This window comes from Lutjanus erythropterus, chromosome 20 (genome assembly GCF_056507025.1).
Source record: "Lutjanus erythropterus isolate fLutEry1 chromosome 20, fLutEry1.hap2, whole genome shotgun sequence".
Lineage (NCBI taxonomy): Eukaryota > Metazoa > Chordata > Actinopteri > Lutjaniformes > Lutjanidae > Lutjanus > Lutjanus erythropterus.
In genome coordinates, this window is record NC_139336.1 from 34,747,299 (window position 1) to 34,772,500 (window position 25,202).

General features: G+C 41.4%; 2 protein-coding genes across 3 annotated transcripts in view; both read left to right on the forward strand.

Annotated features, from left to right (window-relative positions):
- Positions 1 to 4,162: 4,162 nt before the first annotated feature.
- Positions 4,163 to 8,878, forward strand: ppp1r3b (protein phosphatase 1, regulatory subunit 3B). Of its 2 annotated transcripts, XM_084746557.1 has the most exons (3): positions 4,163 to 4,501; positions 4,601 to 4,761; positions 7,426 to 8,878. In XM_084746557.1, exons 2-3 carry the CDS (start codon positions 4,751 to 4,753, stop codon positions 8,312 to 8,314), a joined length of 900 nt encoding a protein of 299 aa, XP_084602683.1. In that variant the 5' UTR covers positions 4,163 to 4,501; positions 4,601 to 4,750; the 3' UTR covers positions 8,315 to 8,878. The 2 variants fall into 2 exon arrangements, with proteins under 2 accessions (XP_084602683.1, XP_084602684.1); XM_084746558.1 differs by lacking the exon at positions 4,601 to 4,761 and having other exon boundaries at positions 4,164 to 4,501.
- A 5,312-nt stretch (positions 8,879 to 14,190) lies between these two features.
- mfhas1 (multifunctional ROCO family signaling regulator 1) overlaps positions 14,191 to 25,202 on the forward strand; it is a 24,047-nt gene continuing 13,035 nt past the window's right edge. Inside the window, exon 1 of the mRNA XM_084745647.1 lies at positions 14,191 to 17,288. Within this exon, the coding sequence (XP_084601773.1) occupies positions 14,324 to 17,288 (2,965 nt within the window). The 5' untranslated portion in view covers positions 14,191 to 14,323. The remainder of the gene's footprint in view (positions 17,289 to 25,202) is intronic.

Here is a 25,202-nt window from a genome sequence, read left to right on the forward strand (position 1 = left end):
TCTACAGAGAACCCTTCTATGGTGTCATGGTTCCACCCAGAACCTTTTATATTCCAAAGGTTTTATCTACAACACACTCAAAGGGTTCTACTGAGAACCTTTTACCACATTTTCTAAGGGTTTTATGTAGAACACACTCAGGGGGTTCCACCCAGAACCCTTTATGTCCCAGGGGTTTATCTAGGACCCACTCATAGGGTTCTACTGAGAACCTTTTTATATTCTATGGCCCTGATTTACTAAGATCCCAGATAAAGAGGGATACATTTTATATTCAGTCTAACATGTTGTACCTTTGGATGGTGTGTGTGTTTGGTGTGTGTGTTTTGGTGTGTGTGTTTTAGTGTGTGTGTATTTTGGTGTGTGTGTTTGGTGTGTGTGTGTTTTGCAGGTGATGAGAATAACTGTGTAAATGAGAACAGAGGAGTGTAACTACGAAGACAGATTAATGTGTCAGCAGCTCTGTTGAGTCTAAATCCAGGATGTTCAGAGTCATGAAGGTGTCTCTCTTTTAACCTGCTAGATCACCATGGTAACTGATGCTAAACTCATCACCTGGTCGGCAGCAGGTTATGTTCAGAGTTTCAGAGTAAGCAGCGTTCTTTAACTGATTATTGTCCTAACAAGGTTGTTTATGAGCGATATAAACTGAGGGAGGACGTTAAAAATGAAAAATTGTTGAGCTGTATGTTCATAATATCACCAAACGAATCCATATAATGTAAAAATGAAACATGATGTAACAGCAGCGAAAATGACTGATGGACTGAATGTGGTCTTAATGCTGCTGTTTATTCTAACATGAAAACTGAACATTAAACAATAAAACTCCATACAGCAGATTTAAACATGAAGTCTGTCTGTCTCTGTCCTATGATGACAGAGACGAGGACATCACTGAAGTTTTTCACCAAACCAACGTAAAATGAGTGGAACTGATTTAAGACTGTCTGTGATAAATGATGATGAATTTTCTAATCAGTGATCTGAGCTGCAAAATCACAGAGACAATTATATTATTATATGGATTATATACCAAACAGAGGTTACCATGAGAGCGCAATGCTGCTGTTACATCACATTATGTTACATTTTTACATTATATTGATTCGTTCAGTGATATTACATACAGCTCAACAACTTTTCATTTTTAATGTCTTTCCTCAGTTTAAAAGTTAAATCGCTCATAAACAACTTTGCTCCATGTCGAAGAGATTTCAGGTCTCTACAGTTTGTTTCATGCAGCTGTTGGACTCATGATGCTGTGTGATGTGATTGATGACTGTCCATGTGTTTGATCAGATCCAACAGTTCTTATCATCAGAACGGTCGTCCTGCCGCTGACTCTGCTGTCGGTCAACTCTGCCCTTTATTTCTACTGTAAGGTACTGACACACGTCTGTTGTTAGAGGACTGACTCAGTCTGTGGTTACTGACCTGAACAGAGGAGTGAAGTCACATCTGTGTGCTGTCATGTCTCTCCAGGCCAGCAGGGGGCAGAAGCCGGGCACACAGGAGAACACTGAGCCGGATCATTATAACCTGGGTGTTCCTGCAGCTGAAGGAGAACCGACTGAAGAGGAAGGAACTCAGGGAACAGAGGAGGATCTCCAAGGAACTCATCTCACATCCACATGGATTTATCAGCTGACACACAACCAGTCAAAGATCTGAGATTTTATACACATGTTCCCTTTAAACAATAAGGATGGAACCATTATATTACAAAACAATCCTTCACTTTGGTATCATTATAATCACATTTATTAAAGTATTTAATTCTGAAGTAACAAGAACATGTTCAGGACTACTTTAGCGCCTCCTTGTGGTTGAACATGGATCAGTGTTTGTTGTTAAGATTCATTCCTCCAGTATCTTGAAATGGACCAACTTTTAGCTAAAGTTTGGCAAAAAGAAGAAAAAAATCTGAATAATACAAATGGGAGTGAAAACAAGAAAGAGTTCTTATTTGTCCTTGAATCTAGAATTTTCATTAGTTTTGTAATTAAGGATTTTGCTTGTTTAGAAATGAAGGTTTTTGATGATTTCATATTAATTTTACTTAATTTTGAAGTCAAAGATTTTCCTCATGTTTGAACAAATGTTTCTAATATTGTAACGATTAAGAATTTTCTTTATTTTGCTATTAAGGAGTTTGCTTGGTACATATGATTTTTGTTTATTTTTGAAGACGTACCTGGATGCAGACTTCTGCACGTCCATGTGTAAGAGACATCTCCATCTCAGACGGTTCAGTTATTATGGAGCATCTTTACTGGATATCTGATGGTAAAAAGAATAGGAAGAAATCTGAATCTTATTTAACAGAGAAAATGTTTTCTGATTTTCCTCCTGATGTCCTCCAACTGGACAGATGGACAGATAGCTTCACTTGTTGCTAAAGGAGCTAATCATACAGCTAATGTTAGCGATCCTATTTGCTGAACCTATTTTGCTCATTTTTATAATGACAGATTTTGCTCACATCATATAGATTTTACTGAATAGTGCAAATAAAGATTTTACATATTTTTGTAATAATGCAGGATGATCGGTAACACCTGGCTAAATATATGAATAAGTAAACAAACAAACAAACAACTAAATAACTAAGTAAATCAATCAATAACACTATGTTACACTTTTGTTCTAAAGAATAGCATTTTCTTAATAAATGACAATATGTTCTAAGCTACAAAATGTTCTGAATAAATAATATGTTCTAAATAAAGCAAAACTCTTTGGGACCCCCTGTGATTTCTGCTGCCCCCCTAAGGGGGCCCAGACCCCAGGTTGGGAACCAATGATCTAGATTCCTCTGAAGTCTTGAGTCTCTTCAGTCGAACCATGGATGACGAGTCCAAAGGAAGTCTGAGGAAAATGTGTTACTTAAAAGTTACAGCTCCAGACTGATTTTATTTTTATTTTTTGGCCAAAAATGGTTCCTTTAATCACAAAGGAATCATGTTCTAAAGAAATAAAAAAAAATGTTCTAAAGAAATACCAAAATGTTCTAAATAAATAACAAAATGTTCCAAAGAACAAAATATAAGTAAATAATAGAATGTTCTAAAATAACAGTGTTTAAAGGTTTGGACTCCTCGTCTCGTTGTATTTTGGAACCATCATCGCCGTTCTAACAGACACGTTCTCCTGTTCTTCTAAAGTTTTGCTAAATGAGGTCAAACTTGATCTTTTTGTTCCCAGCATGCCTCTGGTCAACAGCAGTTATTTCAGAACGTACAGACGAGAACTCAGCTCTGATCGACCTGCGATTAATGTTTGACTCCTGTCACTGTCACATTTATCACAGAGCGCCAGGCTGATGAGGGCGGAGCCTCTTTCCAGGTCACACAGCCACATATGGCGGTGCAGTCAGGGACAGAGTCCTTATCAGGAGGCCTCAGGTATAACTTATCATAAACCTGCTCTTTCTCCTCTTGACCTTCATCGTTCAGTTTCTCCCTGAACAAATATTTACATGATCATTCGCCAAAAACTCGGCAGGTTGTTTCTTAACTTTGTTCAGTACTTTGAAGTCAATAGAGGCCAAAATAAGCTTTTTTCTGCCGTCGCGTTCTTGCATAATTTGACGTGACGCTGCAGCTTCAGCTCGTCCAGAGAGGAGCTGCTGCTGCTGCTGGAGTCCAGACAAAAACCAAGAACCCTGAACACATCACAGGACCTCTCACGTCTCTTCACTGAGAACAGGGTCCTGCTGCTGGAGTCCAGACAAAAACCAAGAACCCTGAACACATCACAGGACCTCTCACGTCTCTTCACTGAGAACAGGGTCCTGCTGCTCGTCTGTAAATGTCTCAGTGAGCTGCAGTAAATAGAAATGAGAAAGTTGAGACAGTTCATCGTAGGAGACGTGATCTTGGACTTTGAGAGACTTTTTAAAAAAACATTTTATGGATCGAACAACTAATTGATTAACTGAGAAAATAACTGAACAATTAATTACAGCTCTAAAAACATTTTATCAGGATAAACATTTCATCATGTTTCACACTGAAGTAATTAAAAAATAATGGAACGTTTCTTTTCACATTACTTTAATATTGTGATACACATTGTTTAATATTGTGTGTAAGGATTTTAAGAATTTAACAAATTAAAAAGTAACTAATACTCTGAGTACTTTCTTAGCAGAATACTCTGTATGTTTCAGTACTCGAGTACAGATTTTCACTCCACCTGTTTTATTGATCAGAAGTTTGACTTGTTCAGATTTCTGTCAGAAAGGCTGAGTGACGTATCAAACAGCAGAGGTCCGCCCTCATCGATCACTCCGTCACCGAGCTCTCTGATTGGCTGCCCGCAGGTGTTCACGTGAACTCCGTGTGAGAGAATCCATGAGCAACAAGTTCAGACAGGGATGAGAGAGGAGGAAGAGGAGGAGGATGAAGAGTGGCACGGCGCACACAGTGCTGCTGGGACGGTGAGCCACAGGCCGACAGGTGGAGGTCAGGAGCGGCTCTACGTCACTTTTGTCCAGGTAAGTTCACCATGACGTCCTCACAGGAGGCTGTGTGAAGATTAGACTGATTACAGTTTAGTTACGTTAAAAAAACGGTTAATAATAACGTGTGAACAGCCAATAGGAGCGCGTCTGAGCGGCTGGTGGTCAAAGTTAAAGAAATGAGAGCAAACAGGAAGCAGGTGGGCGTGAAGAGTTTCTACAGACACACAGCTGATCTCAGGTATGGAAGATCATTAGTGCCACTAAAACACTGAAGCATTCAGGATGAACACACGGTGAGTCCCAGTTCTTACCTTTTTATCTCATAAACAACTTAATGTTAGAAACTCAGTGACACTTATGCTTCTGATTTTTGGGTCTGATACTGATGTTATGGATTAAAAAAAATAAAATGTCGACATATTAGCCTGCATTCTTATATTCAAAGTCTTTTCTAATGATTCCTCGGTTCTCAAACACTTGTGACAAACTAAAAGCAGGAATTGATTTGATCAGATTATTTTCCCTGATATCATTATGGTATAAATATTATCTAGTTCAAACATTTCAGTATTTTCAGGATGGAAAGGACAGAATCTGAGACAACTGCTTGTAATTTGAGACATTCCTGAAGTTTTCTGGTCATCAGTGTTGTGGCCTAAAATACCTGATTTCAAAAAACTGCAACATGTTACAGTATTTTAGACGTTTTATTTTTTATTTTTTACAGTGAAACTGCAGGAAAAAGTGAAATTTGAAAATTATGTTTATATAATTCATTAAAAATCAGAGGGGTCTTGTTCTGAGAGTTTAAAGTAACCTCAACTAAAAGGCTCAGGATTACAAACATTCGAATAAAATCTGCTGTATTTCTTATTTGCTTTGTGAAAACAGCAAGTACAAAATTATAAAATTAAATATTAAAATGAATATTAATGTGTCTGTTTGTTTCACTGCATGAGATCTCGTGAGATCATGTTCCTTCTGTCACATTATATTAATATAATAACAACAACAGGTCAGAACTTCAGCTGGTTCATCTCTGTTCTTTACATCTGTCCATCTGTTTTTACATTCTGTGATATCAAATCAATTGTCAAACTGTGTATTAATATATTTTGTTTCATTCAAAGATTGATGGCTGTGGTTCATTTTGTGTCTGACTTCTAGAGAACAGTGTTGTTCTCTGTCCTCACTGCTCTGAAATAAACAAAAGAACCTTTTTATTCATATGGTGGAGTGTTCTTTATACTTAAACAGTATATCCTTAAATTTTATGAAAAATACCAATATATCACCTTGTTTTCAGCATTACAATATATCACAATTTATAGATTGTTAATGTATATCTATATATGTGATTCGTATTGTAGCCACAGAATCTTAATCAATATACAGTCCTGATTAACAACAGGTACAAAACTACCTGTGAAGAATAAAGTGATTAACTTCAGGATGAAAAATGATTTGGATGAAGTTTTGAAGTTTTAGGTTGACAGTAACACTGCTGTGGTTCTGCTGTAGTTCTGCTGTAGTTCTGCTGTGGTTCTGCTGTAGTTCTTCTGTAGTTCTGCTGTGGTTCTTCTGTAGTTCTTCTGTAGTTCTGCTGTGGTTCTGCTGTAGTTCTGCTGTAGTTCTGCTGTGGTTCTGCTGTAGTTCTGCTGTGGTTCTGCTGTGGTTCTTCTGTAGTTCTGTAGTTCTGCTGTAGTTCTGCTGTGGTTCTGCTGTAGTTCTGCTGTGGTTCTGTAGTTCTGCTGTAGTTCTGTAGTTCTGCTGTAGTTCTGCTGTGGTTCTGCTGTAGTTCTGCTGTGGTTCTGTAGTTCTGCTGTAGTTCTGTAGTTCTGCTGTAGTTCTGTAGTTCTGCTGTAGTTCTGCTCTAGTTCTGTAGTTCTGCTGTGGTTCTTCTGTAGTTCTGCTGTGGTTCTGCTGTGGTTCTGCTGTAGTTCTTCTGTAGTTCTTCTGTGGTTCTGCTGTGGTTCTGCTGTGGTTCTGCTGTAGTTCTGTAGTTCTGCTGTAGTTCTGCTGTAGTTCTGCTGTGGTTCTGCTGTGGTTCTGCTGTAGTTCTGTAGTTCTGCTGTAGTTCTGCTGTGGTTCTGCTGTATTTCTTCTGTAGTTCTGCTGTAGTTCTGCTGTGGTTCTGCTGTGGTTCTTCTGTGGTTCTGCTGTAGTTCTGCTGTAGTTCTTCTGTAGTTCTTCTGTGGTTCTGCTGTAGTTCTGCTGTAGTTCTGCTATAGTTCTTCTGTGGTTCTTCAGTAGTTCTGCTGTAGTTCTGTGGTTCTGCTGTAGTTCTGCTGTAGTTCTTCTGTAGTTCTTCTGTGGTTCTGCTGTAGTTCTGCTGTAGTTCTGCTATAGTTCTTCTGTGGTTCTTCAGTAGTTCTGCTGTAGTTCTGTGGTTCTGCTGTAGTTCTGCTGTAGTTCTGTAAACAGAACGTAGCAGAACGTCGGTCACACTGTGACAGTAGAGAACTGCAGGAAGGCTGCAACTCCCAGTTCTGATCAGTTAATCTGTTAATCATTGTCTTGATAAATTGATTAATTAATAATGTCTCAATCTTTAAAAATAGGCCCAAACATGTGGAGAACACAAACATCCAACCTATTGATCTGTTGATCATTTCCTCTAGTAATCGATTAATAGGTCCATAAAATGTCTGAAAATGTTGATCAGAGTCCAAGATGACGTCCTCAAATGTTGTTTTGTCCACAACTCAAAGAAATTCAGTTTCCTGTCAGAGAGGAAAGAAACCAGAAAATATTCACATTTAAAAAGCTGAAATCAGAAAATTTGGACTTTTTTTCCCTTAAAAAATGATGTAAACTGATCAGTTGATTATTTAAATAGTTGGTGATTAATTTAATATTTGATTCATAATCGACTGATCGTTGCAGCTCTGAACTGTTCATTGTGACTCGACCTAAACGCTCCTGTTGTTCTGTGTCACGTCTCTCTTGTCTTTCAGTGTCCTGAGTGCGTTTCCTCCTGAGCTCATCATGCCGATCGACATGGCGATACCTCTGTACCTGTCCAAGGAGGACTTTATCTACAGGACGACTCAGTGCAAACCTGCCCTGAGCTCCTGCCTGAGGTTCCAACACTCTCACTGTGTGGATCAGACGGAACCCGAGGACAATGGACCGTCTCCCAGGAACGACTCCAGGAAAGCCAAGAAGCGTGTGACGTTTGCAGACCACAGAGGCCTGTCTCTGACCCGAGTGAAGGTCTTCTCCGAGTTCAACGATCCCATCGACATTCCTCTGAACATCCAGGAGATGCTGAGCTCGGCGCTTTCTCTGACCGCTGAGGAGGACAAGCTGGTCCTGGACTTCACTCAGCCCTCCTCAGACTACCTGTGCTTCCGTCAGAGCCTGGAGAGGAACTACGTGTGTCTGGAGCACTGCGTGTTGAAGGAGAAGGCGCTCGCAGGAACCGTGAAGGTGAAAAACGTTTCCTTTGAGAAGTCTGTGAAGCTGCGGGTCACCTTTGACACCTGGAAGACCCACACAGATGTGGACTGTGTTTACATGAAGGACACGTATCCCAGCTCGTACAGCGACACGTTCTCCTTCAGCGTGTCTCTGCCCGACGAGCTCAGGCCTCATGAGCGCGTCGAGTTCGCCGTCTATTATGAGGTGGCCGGATGCGAGTACTGGGACAGTAACTGTGGGAACAATTACAGGATCGTCTGGTCCTCCATGAAGAGCGTCCATCAGGACGCCTGCAGCCGCCACACGGACTCCTTCGACTTTGGGATTCATTTTGACCGATACGGCAGCCCCACCTGCTCTCACGGGATCTTCCCTGATTGGCCGAGTTACGCGGGATACGAGAACGCCGGCCCGTACTACTGAACAGGAGGTGAACGAGAGAAGAGCATCGCCTCGACATGCAGGCGTTCTGTCGTCCCCGTCGGTGATCAGACTGATTTCTGTTTCATTATTGATTACACCTCTGATCTCTATCTTGATTAATAATATGTTTGATCAGAAAATATTGACAGATGTCCTTCAGATATTTGATTTGGTCTGAACAACATGTTGTCAATCAGCTGTATCTCACTCCCAACTCGTCACATACCAACAGTTTGTCTCCGCCCCTCAGCGTCTCAGACAGATGTGTACGGTACCGTTCACATCTGTCTGAGACACCCTGAGCTGTTGATGTAGTATAAAGACAGAAAGTCCACAGATGGAGGAGGTGGACGGATGAGTCAAACAAACAGGACTTTCACCAACAGTCCTTCAAAGACGACACTGTGTATCTGAATAGAAAATGAAAATGAAACGAAGACTCGACCGTCGAACAATAAAAAAAACCATCAGTGCTGAAATAAATGTTTAAACTGAACAATCATATTGAATCATGACGCCCTGAAAAACAAATCAAGCTGCAGCAGTTTCAGTGTTTAAGGTCCCATTAAAAAGACTTTCTGTTAGCAAAATGCTATCTGACGAGCTATCTAATCTACATCAGTTGTTGACTAGCTAGTTAGCTAGGTAGATAGCAGTTTGCCAACAGCTGAGATGTGACTTTGTAAGAAGATTTTATTGTAAAAGACAAAGTTGAACGAGGCACCAAAGGAGCTCAGGTGTTGTTGGAAAAGGGGCGGGACATAGGAAGGATCAGTTCTGACTTATCCATGGAGGTTTTACATTTGTTAAACTTTCCCTGAGCTGAGACGAGAGATTTGAAAAAAGTGTGTAAAGTCTGTGGGCTGAGCAGGAAGTCATGAAGCAGCACGTGTTCATTGGGCTGTTTATCCAGGAAGGAAACCTGGAGGCTAGAAAGTTTTCTTTTTGACGTTCGCACCAGGTGAGCAGCTGTTATCAGACTGAATGGGTTCCATCTTTGCCTCCTGCGTCCACATGATCCACCTCCACCTCTTCCAAACATGGACTCTGAAGGGAGTGTGTGTGTGTGTGTGTGTGTGTGTGTGTGTGTGTGTGTGTGTGTTTGTACCTTGTGCACACACCTGGTTTTTATGTGTGCAGGTCTAGAGAGGAGCTCCAGTTCTTGCTCGTCGTTCTCACACATGAATCCTGTTCTGTTCCGGTTTGTGCACCTAATCCAGAACCCTTCAGGGCATTTCCACCAAAAATAAACGGGTTCAGAACCTGAAAAGTTGGTTCCCAGCGAGAACCAAAAGAAATATCAGGTTTTCCCTGGGAACCAAAGTTAGCGTGTCGTGATTAGAATGGTTCCGCTCAGAACTGGTGGAAAGACTTTTTCACTAGATAGAACCAAGGTTCCAACAGTTTTGAACAGAACCGATTCAAGAACCAGAGCCTGATTTGTTGGAAAAGTGCACACAGGGAACTTTTAGTTGTCATGAGCGCCACTCAGCTTCAGATGGTTTCCATGGCAACGTCAGATACAACAAATGAGTTTTTATATAAATTTTATATCTGTTTGGAATAAAATATGGTTATTTTTTTTAAAAAACGTGAACGAGTGTCATGTGACTGTTTATCACCTCGAGAGTCTGTAAATCATCGTATCGTTCCTGAGGATCAGCTGTTCCTCATCGTCTCCACATCGGAACATTTTGCACGTTGTGTTTGAACGAGGTCACGACGTGTCAGCGTTGTTTGCACACGAGAACAAAGAGAAACTACATTTGTTCTTGTGTGTTTAGTAGGAGCTGTTTGTAATTTAGCGTTGATCTCCTGTCTGTTTCTCATGTCTTTGTGTTTGGACGTGTTCAGTGAGGACGCGTCTCTGTCGGATGTTTTTAAAGTGAAATGCTGCTCAATAAAGTTCAAGATCCTGAAATGTGTTATTACAGCTTCTGATCCTGACGTCAAACCTTACAAACTGACATATTTTTAAAAGAACAAATAAATATTTTTAGAATTTCACTTTGAGGGTTTTTTTTATTTTCTCAGGTAAAAATTTAAAAACAACATGAAAATCTGTACAGGAAGAAGAAGAAAGCTCAAAGAGGTTCATCAGATACCTTCAGCTAAATTATTAAAAACAGAGTTTTTCCACCTCAGAGAACACTGAGTTCTCCAGGTTCCACGTCACTGATGGTCCAGTCTGATGGGAGCAGCTCACTGTGGACGCTGACCGCTCTGATCGTCCACTTCATTTTTTCATATTTTCATCTGCACTTCTCTTCATTATAGATCCAGTTTGGAACTAAGACTGCAGTGTTTTTGAAAAAATATTTTTTAGTCTCTTCATTTTACCTCTGCTTACGATCTTATTATCACAGTTTATAACCACCAATAATCATGTGTGTATTATTCACTGTGTTCGTGATTGTAACAGACTCATACTGACACAAACATACAGGAAAGTCACATTTCAGTGGTTTTATATTTGATGTATTTTCATTCAAAGTGTTGCAGTATTTTGATAGTACTACATATTTTGAAATTATCAAAGAAAAATGTAACATTTGTCTGAGTACCATCAGTGGTCTTTCATCACAGTTTGAGAATCTAGGATTGAAATGATCACAGTAATAATGGAAGAAGATCTCAAGAGAAAACTGGAGCTGAAAGAGACAAAAACTACATGTGAGAACCTGAACAGCGACGTCTCCTGGTTACTGAAGACGATCCGCAGACGTCGCTGTGAGCAGTTTGATGTAGGAACTAATGTCTTTAGAGAAAGTAGTGATGAATTTTCCCTTTAAATACTCTGAACGACGAGTGAATGACAGATTTATTATAAACAATATTAAAGTCAATTAATGGCATGTTATATAATGTCTGATCTGTCTCAGTGTGGACGTCCTGTTTGGTCTCTGTAAACACAGATCAGCTGTCCTGTTATTATAAAATAAGTGTGTCATCACGTCGGCTGTGTGTTTAACCTGCATGTCTCTGCTCATATGAATGTAGGACGGTGTCCTGTGAAGCGTCCTTCGTCCTTCAGCCTGCTGTGTTTGTTTGTCCTGCAGGTAAAACAGGTTCACTTATATAAACAGACTGTTTTACATTTATTTACATTCACACAGAAAAACTCAAAGAACATGACAGGTGATGTCACTGATGAAGATCAGATCTGATCAGATCAGATCAAATCAAATCTGATCAGATCTGATCAAATCAAATCTGATCAGATCAGATCAGATCAGTGGTGGACAAAAAACTCAATCACAGTACTTGAGTCAAAGTATTACTCAACTACAAGTGAAACTTGCTCAGTCAAAATTTTACTCAAGTTAAAGTACTAGAATACTTCCTTTAAAAACTGTGTGTGTGGAGGCAGAGACACAGTGTTCTCTCTGAGGTTCTTCACAGGTTCTCACCTTCTATACAAAAACACCCACTGATTTCAGAACAGTTGATTAATTCCTTCATCCAGATGTTGACAGTGTGTCTGAACAGAAGACGATACGTCCCACTGATGTCACACTCAAGTTTACTGCCATCTTCCTTCCTCGCAGCTTAGAGAATCCCAAAATCAATAGATTGATTATTAATATCAATCTATTAATACATCATTCATTCACACAGGAAAAATGTAGTGAAAGGCACAGTGTTCAAATCAAATAATATAATATAATATAATATAATATAATATAATGTAATATAATATAATATGTTCAAGTATAAAGAGGAAAAACTAAAATCTAATGTATTTTTTTTTAATTGGCTGTTAATTCATTTAAATAAATTTTCATCCAGTGTTTAAACGATTTAAATGTTTTATGCATTTAATGACCTTTAATGTCTAAAATGTTTGATTTTGTTTTCTAATGTCTTTCATTTTAATTTAATTGCCTGTTGTTTTTTTCAGTCACTGTATTTTCTGGTTGTATTCCTTTTTTTGTTTTGTATGAAAGCTGCTATATAAATTTTAAAAGTACATTTTTAAAGTTTGTTATTATTATTATTATTATTATTATTATTATTATTATTATTATTATCATCATCATTATTATTATTATTATTATTAGTAGTAGTAGTAGTAGTAGTAGTAGTAGTAGTAGTAAAAATTTCTTAAATTTGTACACAGGTTGTGTGCCGAATACAGAAAAATATTTTTAATCTCAGAAACTCAGAAGAAATATTTTTAAATCTCACTGAAATGAAGGAATATTTTCTAGACTTTCCTCTTCTGATCTTCACCTGCCTACAAGAAAGTGAAGGTGTTCATGAGCCTTTAATTCTCTTTTTAACTGTTTGTTTTGAAAAAAAAAGTAATTAATTTTGGATTTCAAATGTGCTGTGTACTTTTGCACAAAGCCAAAAAAAATAAAAAAAATAAAAAACTGTAGAAAAATGAAATAAAAATGTTTTACACATTTAAATTCCAAACTTCACAGGTCAGACAGAGGAAACATAAACATCTGTCCCCCTTGGACCTTTAATTTCTCACCGAATGAAATACACATTTAAGCAAAATAACTTATAAATTATTATTATTATAAAATACAGTTTAGGACGGAGCAAATATACAAGAACAAAAATAAAATCTTTGTAGAAAATCAGAAAAGCCAAAAACACATAAACTGAATTTAAATAAAATCTAATCTATGTAATCTGCTTAGTTACTTTTAAAATCAATTGATTTCATTGAGAACTGAGTACAGTTTGAATCAGTGTCCAAACCTTTCATCTGTGTTACTGAAGCCAATCAGCTGATCTGATCTCAAACTGACCAATGAGAACAGCCGAACTAAACACTGCAGCAGCAGGTTTGGATTTTTATGATTAATAATGAATAAATTAATCTCCATTAAGAATTTAACCAATCAATAGTATAAAAATGGCAGTTATTTCACCTTGTTGAAATAACTGCCATTAAGAGGAGGAGATATTTGTTGAATAAAGAAATGTAAAAAATGAAATGAAATGAAAAGAAAATAATTAAAAAGCTGAATAAAATATATTTTAGATTGAAGATTTGGACAAACAGAAACTTCTTCAAATTAAAGACCAGCAGTTAAACTAATATTCTGAGTAGTTTTTTTTAAAGGAATAATTAGTATTTTTACTGAAGTATTTTTCTAACATCGGTACTTTTACTTGTAATAATTGGAATGTAATATTGTATTTGTACTTGTCCTTCATTTGTACATCATGTCCTGTAGATGGAGACAGAGTCCTGCTCTGTTGTCCATGTTGAGCAGAAAAACAAAAGAAAAACACTTTATACTCTAATTTACTTCAGAACCTGAATAATGTCATGATAACTTTTTGTTTGAATTTATCAGGTGTTCATTTTTATTGTACTGAGTCTCTGTCTACAGTTTTATATGTTTATGTGTTATTGAATCTGGGAAGGTTTCTTTTAAATCCATGAATATGTTTTTTTTAACATTTCTTCTGGTTTCTCTGCTGATTTAAAGCTTTTTTTTTTAACTCATTGAGGACAAACACTTTCCCTCCTCCTCCTCCTCCTCCCTGCCGTGTGGGGAGGAGGAGGAGGAGGAGGAGGAGGAAGGGAGAAAGGGAGGAGGAGTGTTCAGAGATCTGACGCAGTGAGAGCGGCTGCTGATCACTTCCACTCTCCGCTCCCAGGAAGAGACTGAACGGCTCAGAAACACGGATCTACCCGGGCACAGAGCTCCAGAGGCCGGCGTGTGGAGGCGATGAGGCCGCCGGTGAAGGACAGAGTGCTTCCCCGGCACCGGAGCTCGGATCGGGGGTCGAAGCGGCAGCTGTAACCGCGGCGGGTTGGTCTCATTGTGCTCCGTGTCGCAGGAGAAGAGGAGAAGAGATGCCTCCGCGGACACACACTCCTCCTCCTCCTCCTCCTCCTCCTCCTGCTGCTGCTGCTGCTGCTGCCGTCCAAACGCTCGATCATTTCCACACACACTCACCGTCTTTTGTCTCCTCTCCGGCGGAGGGTTTGTTGTTGAGGAGCGCGCTGGTGTCCACCATGCTGCCCGCTCCGTCTCCATGAAAACTCTCAATGAAAACAAGGAGGAGGAGGAGGAGGAGGGCTCCGGCTGCAGCGCCATGGAGGACAAGGAGAACAATCTGAAGACGGCCAGGTTGTGGAGGGATGCCGCCCTGCGCTCCAGGAAGCTGCGGAGCAACCTGCGCCAGCTCACCCTCTGCTCCAAAGACAACCAGATCATCCTGCCCGAGGACATATCCGAGATAGAGGTGCTCAACCTGGGCAACAACTGCCTCCAGGAGCTGCCAGACGGGCTGGGATCCACCCTCAACAACCTGCGCATCCTCGTCCTCCGCAGGAACAAGTTCACGGCCATTCCCCGGGTGGTGTTTGAGCTGGGCCAGCTGGTGGAGCTCGACATGAGCCACAACTCTCTGAGGAGCCTGTCTGAGGGTGTGGGCCAGCTGAGGGGGCTGAAGAAGCTGTGCATCAGTCACAACAAGGTCCAGCATCTGCCCGCTCAGATTGGAGCGCTGCAGTTTCTGGAGGAACTCGACATCAGCTTCAACGACCTCCACGATCTGCCCAGATCCTTCTCCAGCCTTGCCAAGCTGCGCACTCTGGACGCAGATCACAACAAGCTGAACCAGTTCCCCCCTGAGATCCTGGCTCTCAGTGAGCTGGAGGAGCTCGACTGCTCCGGGAACAAGTTTGAGACATTACCGGCGGACATCATGAGACTGCGGTCCGCCAAAATCCTCTGGCTCAGCGGTCTTCACATTTCCACGCTGCCCGACACGTTCTGTCACCTGCACAACCTGGAGAGCCTGATGTTGGACACCAACAACCTCACAGTGCTGCCGCCGGCTTTTAGTCACCTGCAGAGACTCAAAATGATCAATTTGTCCTCAAATGAGTTTGAGAACTTCCCCCAGGTGATTTTGAGCATCCCAGGGTTGGAGGAACTCTACCTGAGCAGGAATAAACTGACTCATATTCCCGAGGAGATCGGACAGCTGCTGAAGCTGGCCAACCTGTGGCTGGACAACAACAACATCACGTATCTGCCCGATTCCATCGTGGAGCTGGAGAAGCTGGAGGAACTCGTTTTACAGGGTAACCAAATAGCCATACTTCCAGATAATTTTGGAAAGCTGTCCAAAGTGAACATTTGGAAGGTGAAGGACAATCCTCTCATCCAGCCTCCATATGAGGTGTGTATGAAGGGGATCCCATACATCGCAGCCTATCAGAAGGAACTTGCACACTCGCAGCTCGCTGTGAAACCGCGGCTGAAACTGGTCCTGATGGGGATGAAGAACGCTGGGAAGACGTGCCTCCGGCAGAGCGTGGTCAGCACCCAGCGGGACATTAAAGGACTCCAGGGAAACAAAGGGATCGAAGTCACTCACTGGGTGGCCGATGCCGATCGATGTCTCACATTTCTGGTGTACGATCTGTCAGGGAAGCAAAACTACGACCTCATCAAACCCTTCTTCCTCTCCCCAGGTGCTCTCTATGTCCTTGTTGTGAACCTCAAAACATATTCACCGAAGAACTTTTACGCCCATGTCGGGTATTTCCTCCACCTTCTCAGTGCCAAAGTCCCTCATGCTGTCGTGTGCCTGGTGGGCACACATTCGGACCTGTGTGGGGAGGTGGAGCTGGAGGAGAAGACTCTGGACATTCACAGACAGATCGGCCTGCAGGAACAGAGGGACATCCAAAGCCTGAGGACTCTGGCTCTGCAGGTGGACCAGGCACTGGAGCAGGGCTACAATGTACGCTCCTCCAGCCCCCATGTCCTCTTCTACGGGGTCTCTGACAGGAACCTGAGGCGCAGGAAGTCTCAGCTGCAGTACATGCTGAACCATCGGCTGCAGATCCTGTCTCCAGTGCTGAGCGTCAGCTGCACCGAGAGCCAGAGGAACGTCCAGAGGCTGAGGGACAAGCTCATGTCTGTCGCAGACCACAGAGACATCTTCCCAAACCTCCACCGCGTGCTGCCAAAGTCCTGGCAGATGCTGGAGGAGCTGCACTTTAAGCCCAAAGACCTTTGGCTGTCGTGGTGGGACTCGGCCCGTCTGGGCCTCCAGGCGGGTCTCACAGAGGACCGCCTGCAGAGCGCCTTGTCCTACCTGCATGAGAGTGGCAAGCTGCTCTACTTTGAGGACAGCCTCACGCTGAAGGAGTACGTCTTTCACAATCTCCCACGATTCATTGCAATCCTCAATGTCTTCTTCCAGAGGGACGAGTCCTCGTTGCTGGATCGGCTCCTCTCCGAGGGCGAGAGGGGGGACAAGGGGAGGGTGAGTCTGGTTATAGAGGATGAGAAGGGGGAGAACCTCAGGGTGACCCACCTGCAGCACCACGTGGAGGGCTTCCTCCAACACGGCCTTTTGCCCTCCAACGTCATCCGCCTGCTGCTCAGACCGCTGATCCAGACGCAGCAGGACCTGCACCTCATCATGGAGCTTCTGGAGAAGATGGGGATCTGCTACTGCATCAACAAACCGCGCAGCAAGCCTCTAAATGGAGCCACCGCCTGGTACAAGTTCCCCAGTTATGTCAGCAGTGAGGAGCCCCGGGCGGAGGCCGTGGCGACGGCGGCGGCGGCCGGCAGCAGTTCTCTGCCTCACTGTCACTTCTTCTCTGTGGAGCAGCTGCATGTCCAGTACAGCTTCCCTTTCCTGTTTCCTCCTGGACTGTTTGCACGCTTCAGTGTGCAGATCAACAGCCACGTGGTGCAGCGCTCGGACGGCAGGCATCAGATCTTCGCCTATCGAGGAAAAGTCCCCGTGGTGATCAGCCACCGGCCCTCCAAAGGGAAGCTGCAGGCAGAGACTCTGTCCATCGCCAGCCACGCCTCGCTGCCCAACATCTGGACGGCCTGGCAGGCCATCACGCCGCTGGTGGAGGAGCTGAACATGCTGCTGCAGGAGTGGCCCGGCCTGCACTACTCTGTACATATTCTCTGTTCCAAGTGCCTCAAGAGAGGGTCGTCCAACCCACACGCCTTCCCAGGTAAACCGTCTTCACTTCCTCTGGTGAAAAATGTTGATCAGTGTTTCCTAAAGTCCAAGATGACGTCCACAAGATCATCAGTTTACTGTCAGAGAGGAGCGAAGGAAACAGACTTTTTATATTAAAAAATGACTCAAAACTATTAATGAATTATCAAAATATTGACAATAAATTTCATATTTGTCAATCAATCAGTTAATTGATTAATTGATGTAGCTTTAAATCCTTAATCAGGCTCTGTCTTTGTATACGGCTCAGTGATCAGTCATGCAGTAGTGTAATGTAACTACATTTACTCAAATACTGTACAACTTTGTACTTTACTCGAGTATTTCCATTTTCTGCTACTTAACACATCGACTCCACTACATTTTGGAGGCAAATATTTTTCTGTACTCGTACATTTATTAGATAACTTTATTTACTTTGCAGGTTCACTTTATTAATATGATACATACATGTAAGTAATAACTGATGTTGTATTAGATATTAAACTGAACAAAAGTTTATATAAAGTCATGAACTGAGCTCCATCTTTACCAGCTGCAGTATTAAATTAATGAACACTGAAATTAAACATTCTGCACTTTTACTTTTTGTATATTTTGATGCTGAAACTTTTGTACTTTGAAGTCAGATTCTAAGTCCTCTATGATTTTTTTCAACATATATTTGACACTTTTGAATGCAGTGTTGTGATTTTTGATATATTTTGACTACAACTGCAACTATTAAACAATTTGTTAAATTAATTGTTAACTATTATGAAAATTCATTAATTGTTTTGGGTCATTTTTAAAATAATCTCTAATTTCAGCTTCTTAAATGTATATATATTATTATTATGTACTCCTCTCTGACAGTAAACTGAATATCTTTGAGTTGAGGACAAAACAAGACATTTGAGGACGTCATCTTGGACGTTTTATGGACCAAACAACTAATAGATTAGTTATAACAATTATTGGCAGATTGATCACCTATTTTTCAATTGACAGGATTGTAACAGGATTAATTTTTCACCATTTTCTGATATTTTTTGGACCAAACAACTAATCTATTGGTGGAGAAAATGATCAATGATCAACTTTTCGTTAGTTGTAGCCCTAACTGCTACATCCTCCTCGGTATCCATGGCGATCTGTAGGTCAGCTGACTGATCAATGGGCGGTGCTGGAGAAGAGTTGAGCTCTCTTGCTTAAATTGATTCACAGTTTTTCTGCCTTGTTTGTGATTTTTGACTGAAGCAGAGAAAAGTTTCCTTTAGTCTGACATCTTCAGCACTTATTGATCACCTTCAGCTCCACTTTGATCCAAATCATGAAAGACGCTGATTTCTTCTGCCAGGAAGTCCAGTCAGGGTGAGAGCGGAGGGGTGGAGGCTGAACAAAGGCTGCTGATGTTCAGTAGGACACAGAGGAGGGGAGGGGTGGGGTATGTGGGGGGTGCACAGGGGTAAACCCCCCCCCCCCGGGGCAGAGATAATCCTGGTTGTCCTGATGTGATGATGGATGAGGTCATCATGGCGACCTGACCTGTTTTTTCTCTACTGAAGGCCTGTGTGTGTGTGTGTGTGTGTGTGTGTGTGTGTATAATGTAAAGTCATGTGACGAATCACAGACATTTGATTGGCTCTGCCTGTGAGATGATGTCATCACTGTTGTGTCAGCGTACCTGAACAGAGTACAGGAGGAGGACGAGGTTGTTTCAGAAACGGTTCAGTTCTGCCCGACCAGTGTTGGCCAACTTACTCAGGAAGTGTAATTAGTTACTTTATTACTCCTTTAAAAAGTAATGGATTACTTCATGATAAAATATGGTGAAACTAGCCTGATAGTGCAGCTAATGATTAATCTGCTGATGATTTTCTCAATTCATTGATTAGTTGTTTGGTCCATAAAATGTCAGAAAATAATGAAGATTGATGAATTAATCCTGTCACATTCTTGTGAAAACAGGTGGAACTGTTTTCAAACCTGTTTTCATGTTTGGACATATTTTTCAACTAGTGATCAATTTGGCAATAATTTGATGACGTCATCTTGAAATTAACTCAACATTTTATGGACCAAACAACTAATAATCAATTAATCGAGACATTAATTGACAGATTAATCAATTATGAAAGAAATTGTTAGTTACAACTCAACAAAACGTATTTCTTTATTTTTGGTATCACTTCCTGTTTGTCTGTAATTGGTCACCAGGTTCTTGAAGGCGTGGCCTGGTCATTAACGTGCCGTAACTCTTCAAGGGTGAATCGGATTGCAACCAAATTTATGAATGTTGTACATAAAAGCACGTTACACAAGTGTGTAACATTTCATACAGTTGTACCCACAGGGGGCGCTACAGTCACAGTAAAACATTAGATTCTGTTGTATTTAATGAGATGAAACATTTCAATAAACGTGTTAAACTATGGCGCCCACAGCTCCACCATGTGGCCGTTAATAAAATCTTATCTCTTGAATGCATTATTGAGTTTTTACTGAATTTTGGTGGTTTCTTCAGACGTGAATCAGCAGCAGTCCTTGCTGGGTTGGTGGCAGCAGACGCACAAAAATATCAACCTTAGAGATGTTCCTACCTAAAATATTTGTTGAGGGAATGAAAATGCCTCAGATTCAGATGTGGCAGCAGAAAGTTTGACTACAAGAGGCCTTTTTTCCTTCTTAATGATGCACATGTTGCGTGTTTTACCGCAGGGGTGAAGAATGAGCAGCAGATACAGAAATGTGCACTTGTGTTGGCGTCGATGTGATCAAATATTTCGAGTGTGATTGCAGCAGCGAGGTTTAATGAGTCATTTTATAGCTGCAGTCGTCCTGCAGCCTGATAAGATTTCAGAGAATTCCTCTTTGTGCTCGGCCGCTCGAGCAGATCAGGAAATACTTTGGAGTTTGTCTCGTGGGGTCTGAAAAAAGAAAACTGCTCGGCTTTTTTATCACACATTGTTTGCAGGCAGCTGTGGAGGAATTTCCTCACTGTGTCATGTGATCTGTTCGATTGTAATTCATTAAAAAAAAACAATCCCTTCCAGACAAAGTGTTCAGGAACCCTGCTCAGTGTTCGGTGTGTGTGGTTCAGTTAGTGTCTTTATATGTGAGATCTTTGATGCATTCATGATTTAATTTACGTCACAGAAAAAAGATCTGGGGCTTGAAAATAGGATCCTGATTTTAGGTTATTTTTGCAATATTCAATAAATATCTTGATACACACACTGTCTGTAAAATAACAGCTCAATCATACAGTGAGACCATGATGCACTGCTGTAGATTAAACAATATGTAACATTAAACAGTATGTTAAGTTACTAAAGTGAGTTCAGCTTTAAACATCTGCAGCAGTAAAATACAACATACACATTAATGCAGCAGCGATATTCATCCAAAAACATCAGATATGACAGAAACACACAGACAGGGAATATTTTACTGCAACATGGATACTTAAAGTATATTTTGCTTCAATACTTAAATACTTTTGCTTTGGTCAAGTTTAGAACTGATGCAGAAAAAGTTGTCAGTTTGATAAACAAAGAATGAGCTGAACCTCACTTCATCTTACCTGAATATGAGTTTAATGCAACGCTCATCTGTGCAGAGGGAAGATCTTTGCACTGTGTGTACGTGTCAGCACGTTTCATAAAGCTTCAAAGTTCAAAAGAAACACGGAATTTTACACAAAATGTCTCACATCATGCAGAATCACACACTGCGTTGTTACATAAGCAGCAACGTCAGTATCACAAAAAGTGTTAGGACTTTTTCCAGACATCTGTGCAGCAGAGAGGCTGGAACACACAAATGATGTGAAGGAAATATTTGGTTTCACTTTGATCACAGATCATTTTGGGAACATTTGTAGTCATTCGCATCACTTGTGTGAGTGTTTATTCACCCCAAACAGGCAGCCGTAAGCTAATGAGCAACATGCTAACAGCTAGAGAGCACCAGCTGACAGGCAGGCACCACCTGTGTGTGTGTGTGTGTGTGTGTGTGTGTGTGTGCGGTCTCACCAGAGAAGCCGGGTCTTTCTGTTTTCTGTCTTCTTTCTGCTGTTGCTGCTGCAGACAGGTTGAGAAGTGAGAGTGAGGATAAAACCACTTTTTAATCTCAGATGTATTAAAAAGAAACTGAGTTCTCAGTTTGTCATTAAAGGAGTCTGTGGTTCTTCTAGAAGCTCCAGTCTGTCACCGGCTCTCAGCAGCCGTCTGTCGGCTCTGTGCCTCAGCTCCGTCCTCTTCACACAACACTCAGAAAAAAACCATGATAGATGAGATGCATCACTCATGTTGAATATTTGCATCTTTATATTAATAACACACACATTCATGTTCGTTGCAAACAGATGCGTTCAGCTCAGCATTCACCAAAAACATGAGTTCACTCAACAGATGTGCTCTTCATGTTGGACACACCTGGAGAATAAACCTGTTAACACAGCCAAGATAACCCTGATATAATAATCCTGAATATTAGGCCTTTAATAGCACACACACACACACACACACACACACACACACACACACACACTCACTCAGAGTTCTCTTTGTGCAGACTGCAGTGTGTTTCATGTGGCCTTTTATGGACAGGATCTTTGTGTTCAGGCTCCTCAGAGTCAAACAGACTAAACACAGTTTGTTTTGTGTGAAGTTTGAGATTCTTCTGTCATGTTTAACTATCAGACTGTCGAATCATGTCAGTTACTGACTGCTGCTGTGTGTGTGTGTGTGTGTGTGTGTGTGTGTGTGTGTGTGTGTGTGTGTGTGTGTGTGTGTGTGTGTGTGTATGTGTGTGTGTGTGTGTGAAGCTGTAAACATGCTCAGTGTGTCTGTCGGACACTGATGGACGGATCAGTTGAAGGTGAATTCTTTCCTTCAGCAGCATCAGTCAGGTTGGCTCGACACTGAAACAGACAGAAATAGATTCACACTCGCTGAACCTAAATATCAATATCAGTTTAAGTGTTCACTATATTTAGAATATTTTCACCTCTTTATCTTTCTGTCAGACAGACTTTTCTGACAGGAAACCACCATTATATAAGACAAATATCACTCTCTACAAACCAACCAAACTCCATTTACAAAATCAGTCATTTTAGCTCACAGAACACAGGAGTTGTTGTTCTGCTGCCTTCAGTGTGTTTGTGTTTGACACTTTGGTGAATGTGAACTAACTATTTAAATCACTGAATTCACACAATAACAAAAGTTAAAACCATGTGACCAGGTGGAGGACATGCTGTTAGCGCGTCTGAACACGCTCCTGTTGGGAGTTGCCACAGGTTGGCCAATAATCGGATAATTCATCTCACAAAGCACAAACAGACAAACAAACTGAACACAAATACAACGTGCAACAGTCACAGCACTAACAGCAGAACAGCTGTTTAATGGTCTGCCTCAGGGTTCAAAGAGAAAGTGCTGCAGCAGCAGAGCACCAGGATCCACTTCCTCCTTTGTCACTATCAGCATCTTTAAATCAAGTTTGTGTAAAAGTTAATGTTATCTGATTTCTCCTGTGAGCTTCAGAGTGAAGCATTAGTGCTGTGAAACGGTGAAATAATGGTGAAGTTTGTGCACAAACATCTGTAACTGAGCACATGATCAAATCGTTTGATCATGTTGAGAATATTACACAGCAGTCTGTCCACATGTCCCCTCCCTGTCTGTCTGCAGGCGGCTGTATCATATCCTGTCCTCACATCCTGTCCTGTCCTGCATCCTATCTTACTGTATCGTCTTGTATAATATCAAATCATATCTTAGTATATCTTGTATCGTATCGTCTTGTCCCCTCCCCTCCCGTCCCGTCCCGTCCCGTCCCGTCCCGTCCCGTCCCCTCCCCTCCCGTCCCGTCCCGTCCCCGCAGCACTTTCACTCTTGCTGTGGACGTGGTGTCAGTGTGACTTCCTGCTGCTCAGCCGCTCCTCTTAATCCAGTTACAGGATGAGTCGGGATTAAATCAGTCACACAGTCATCAGATGAGCAGCGAGTCCACGCTGCAGCGAGACCCACCTGTCCCTCAGGTGTTTGTCTTCCTCCTCCCACTGACTGACTGACGGAGCAGGCGTCCGTCTGAACACGTCCCGTCTGTGTCTCTTCTGTCAGACGTTCATTAGTCATAAATCAAACATGAAATCATTGGTTATGGAGATGTCGTCATGTGAAACATGAAGAAGAGGAGCTGCTTTCACCTCCTGCAGGATTCAAAAATAAAACAGAATATAAATGATTCAAATACATTAAAGATCCCCTCCAGACATGTTTCACTACAGATACAAACTCTCTGCTTGTGTCTGATAGAAATACATCTATGAAGTTTCTCTTCTGGATACAGAAGGTTTCCTTCTTCACTGTAAAGTCTCGTGTTTGTGACGTCAGTCCTGAACTGTGATTGGCTCATAAACTCTGTATGTTGATCTGAGATTTAAGGTGAAACAGAAGTTTCCTGCTTTAGATGGACGTGAAAACAAACTGTGAACAGAGAAGCTCCAACAAAAAGATGATTTTTATCGGAGGAGGACTTTAATGAAATATGACAGAAAATAATAAAGAAAAGAGTGAAGGAGGAACAAACAGATAAAAGAGAAAAACTTAAATTATCTCCAAATACTTTACAGTAAAATCATATTTCATTCTCAGTTCTCTCTGTAGTTTCAGTCTCGGTGAGAACGAGCTTCGTTTGGGACAGGTTCCAATTTTAGGTAGTAAAACAAATTCTTATTGATCCATTGATCAACGTTGATGTGTTGTTGACATGTTGTTGGCGTGTTGTTGATGTGTTGATGGCATGTTGTTGACATGTTGCTGACATGCTGTTGACATGTTGTTGTGTTGTTGGCGTGTTGTTGACATGTTGATGGCGTGTTGTTGGTGTGTTGTTGACATGTTGTTGGCGTGTTGTTGATGTGTTGATGGCATGTTGTTGACATGTTGCTGACATGCTGTTGACATGTTGTTGTGTTGTTGGCGTGTTGTTGACATGTTGTTGGCGTGTTGTTGGCGTGTTGTTGCTGTGTTGTTGACATGTTGTTGGAGTGTTGTTGACATGTTGTTGACATGTTGTTGGAGTGTTGTTGACATGTTGTTGACATGTTGTTGGAGTGTTGTTGACATGTTGTTGGAGTGTTGTTGCTGTGTTGTTGACATGTTGTTGGAGTGTTGTTGCTGTGTTGTTGACATGTTGTTGGAGTGTTGTTGACATGTTGTTGACATGTTGTTGGAGTGTTGTTGACATGTTGTTGACATGTTGTTGGAGTGTTGTTGCTGTGTTGTTGACATGTTGTTGGAGTGTTGTTGACATGTTGTTGACATGTTGTTGGAGTGTTGTTGACATGTTGTTGACATGTTGTTGGAGTGTTGTTGCTGTGTTGTTGACATGTTGTTGGAGTGTTGTTGACATGTTGTTGGAGTGTTGTTGACATGTTGTTGACATGTTGTTGGAGTGTTGTTGCTGTGTTGTTGACATGTTGTTGGAGTGTTGTTGACATGTTGTTGACATGTTGTTGGAGTGTTGTTGCTGTGTTGTTGACATGTTGTTGGAGTGTTGTTGGAGTGTTGTTGACATGTTGTTGGAGTGTTGTTGGAGTGTTGTTGACATGTTGTTGGAGTGTTGTTGCTGTGTTGTTGACATGTTGTTGGAGTGTTGTTGGAGTGTTGTTGACATGTTGTTGACATGTTGTTGGAGTGTTGTTGGAGTGTTGTTGACATGTTGTTGGAGTGTTGTTGCTGTGTTGTTGACATGTTGTTGGAGTGTTGTTGCTGTGTTGTTGACATGTTGTTGGAGTGTTGTTGGAGTGTTGTTGACATGTTGTTGGAGTGTTGTTGCTGTGTTGTTGACATGTTGTTGGAGTGTTGTTGGAGTGTTGTTGACATGTTGTCGACATGTTGTTGGAGTGTTG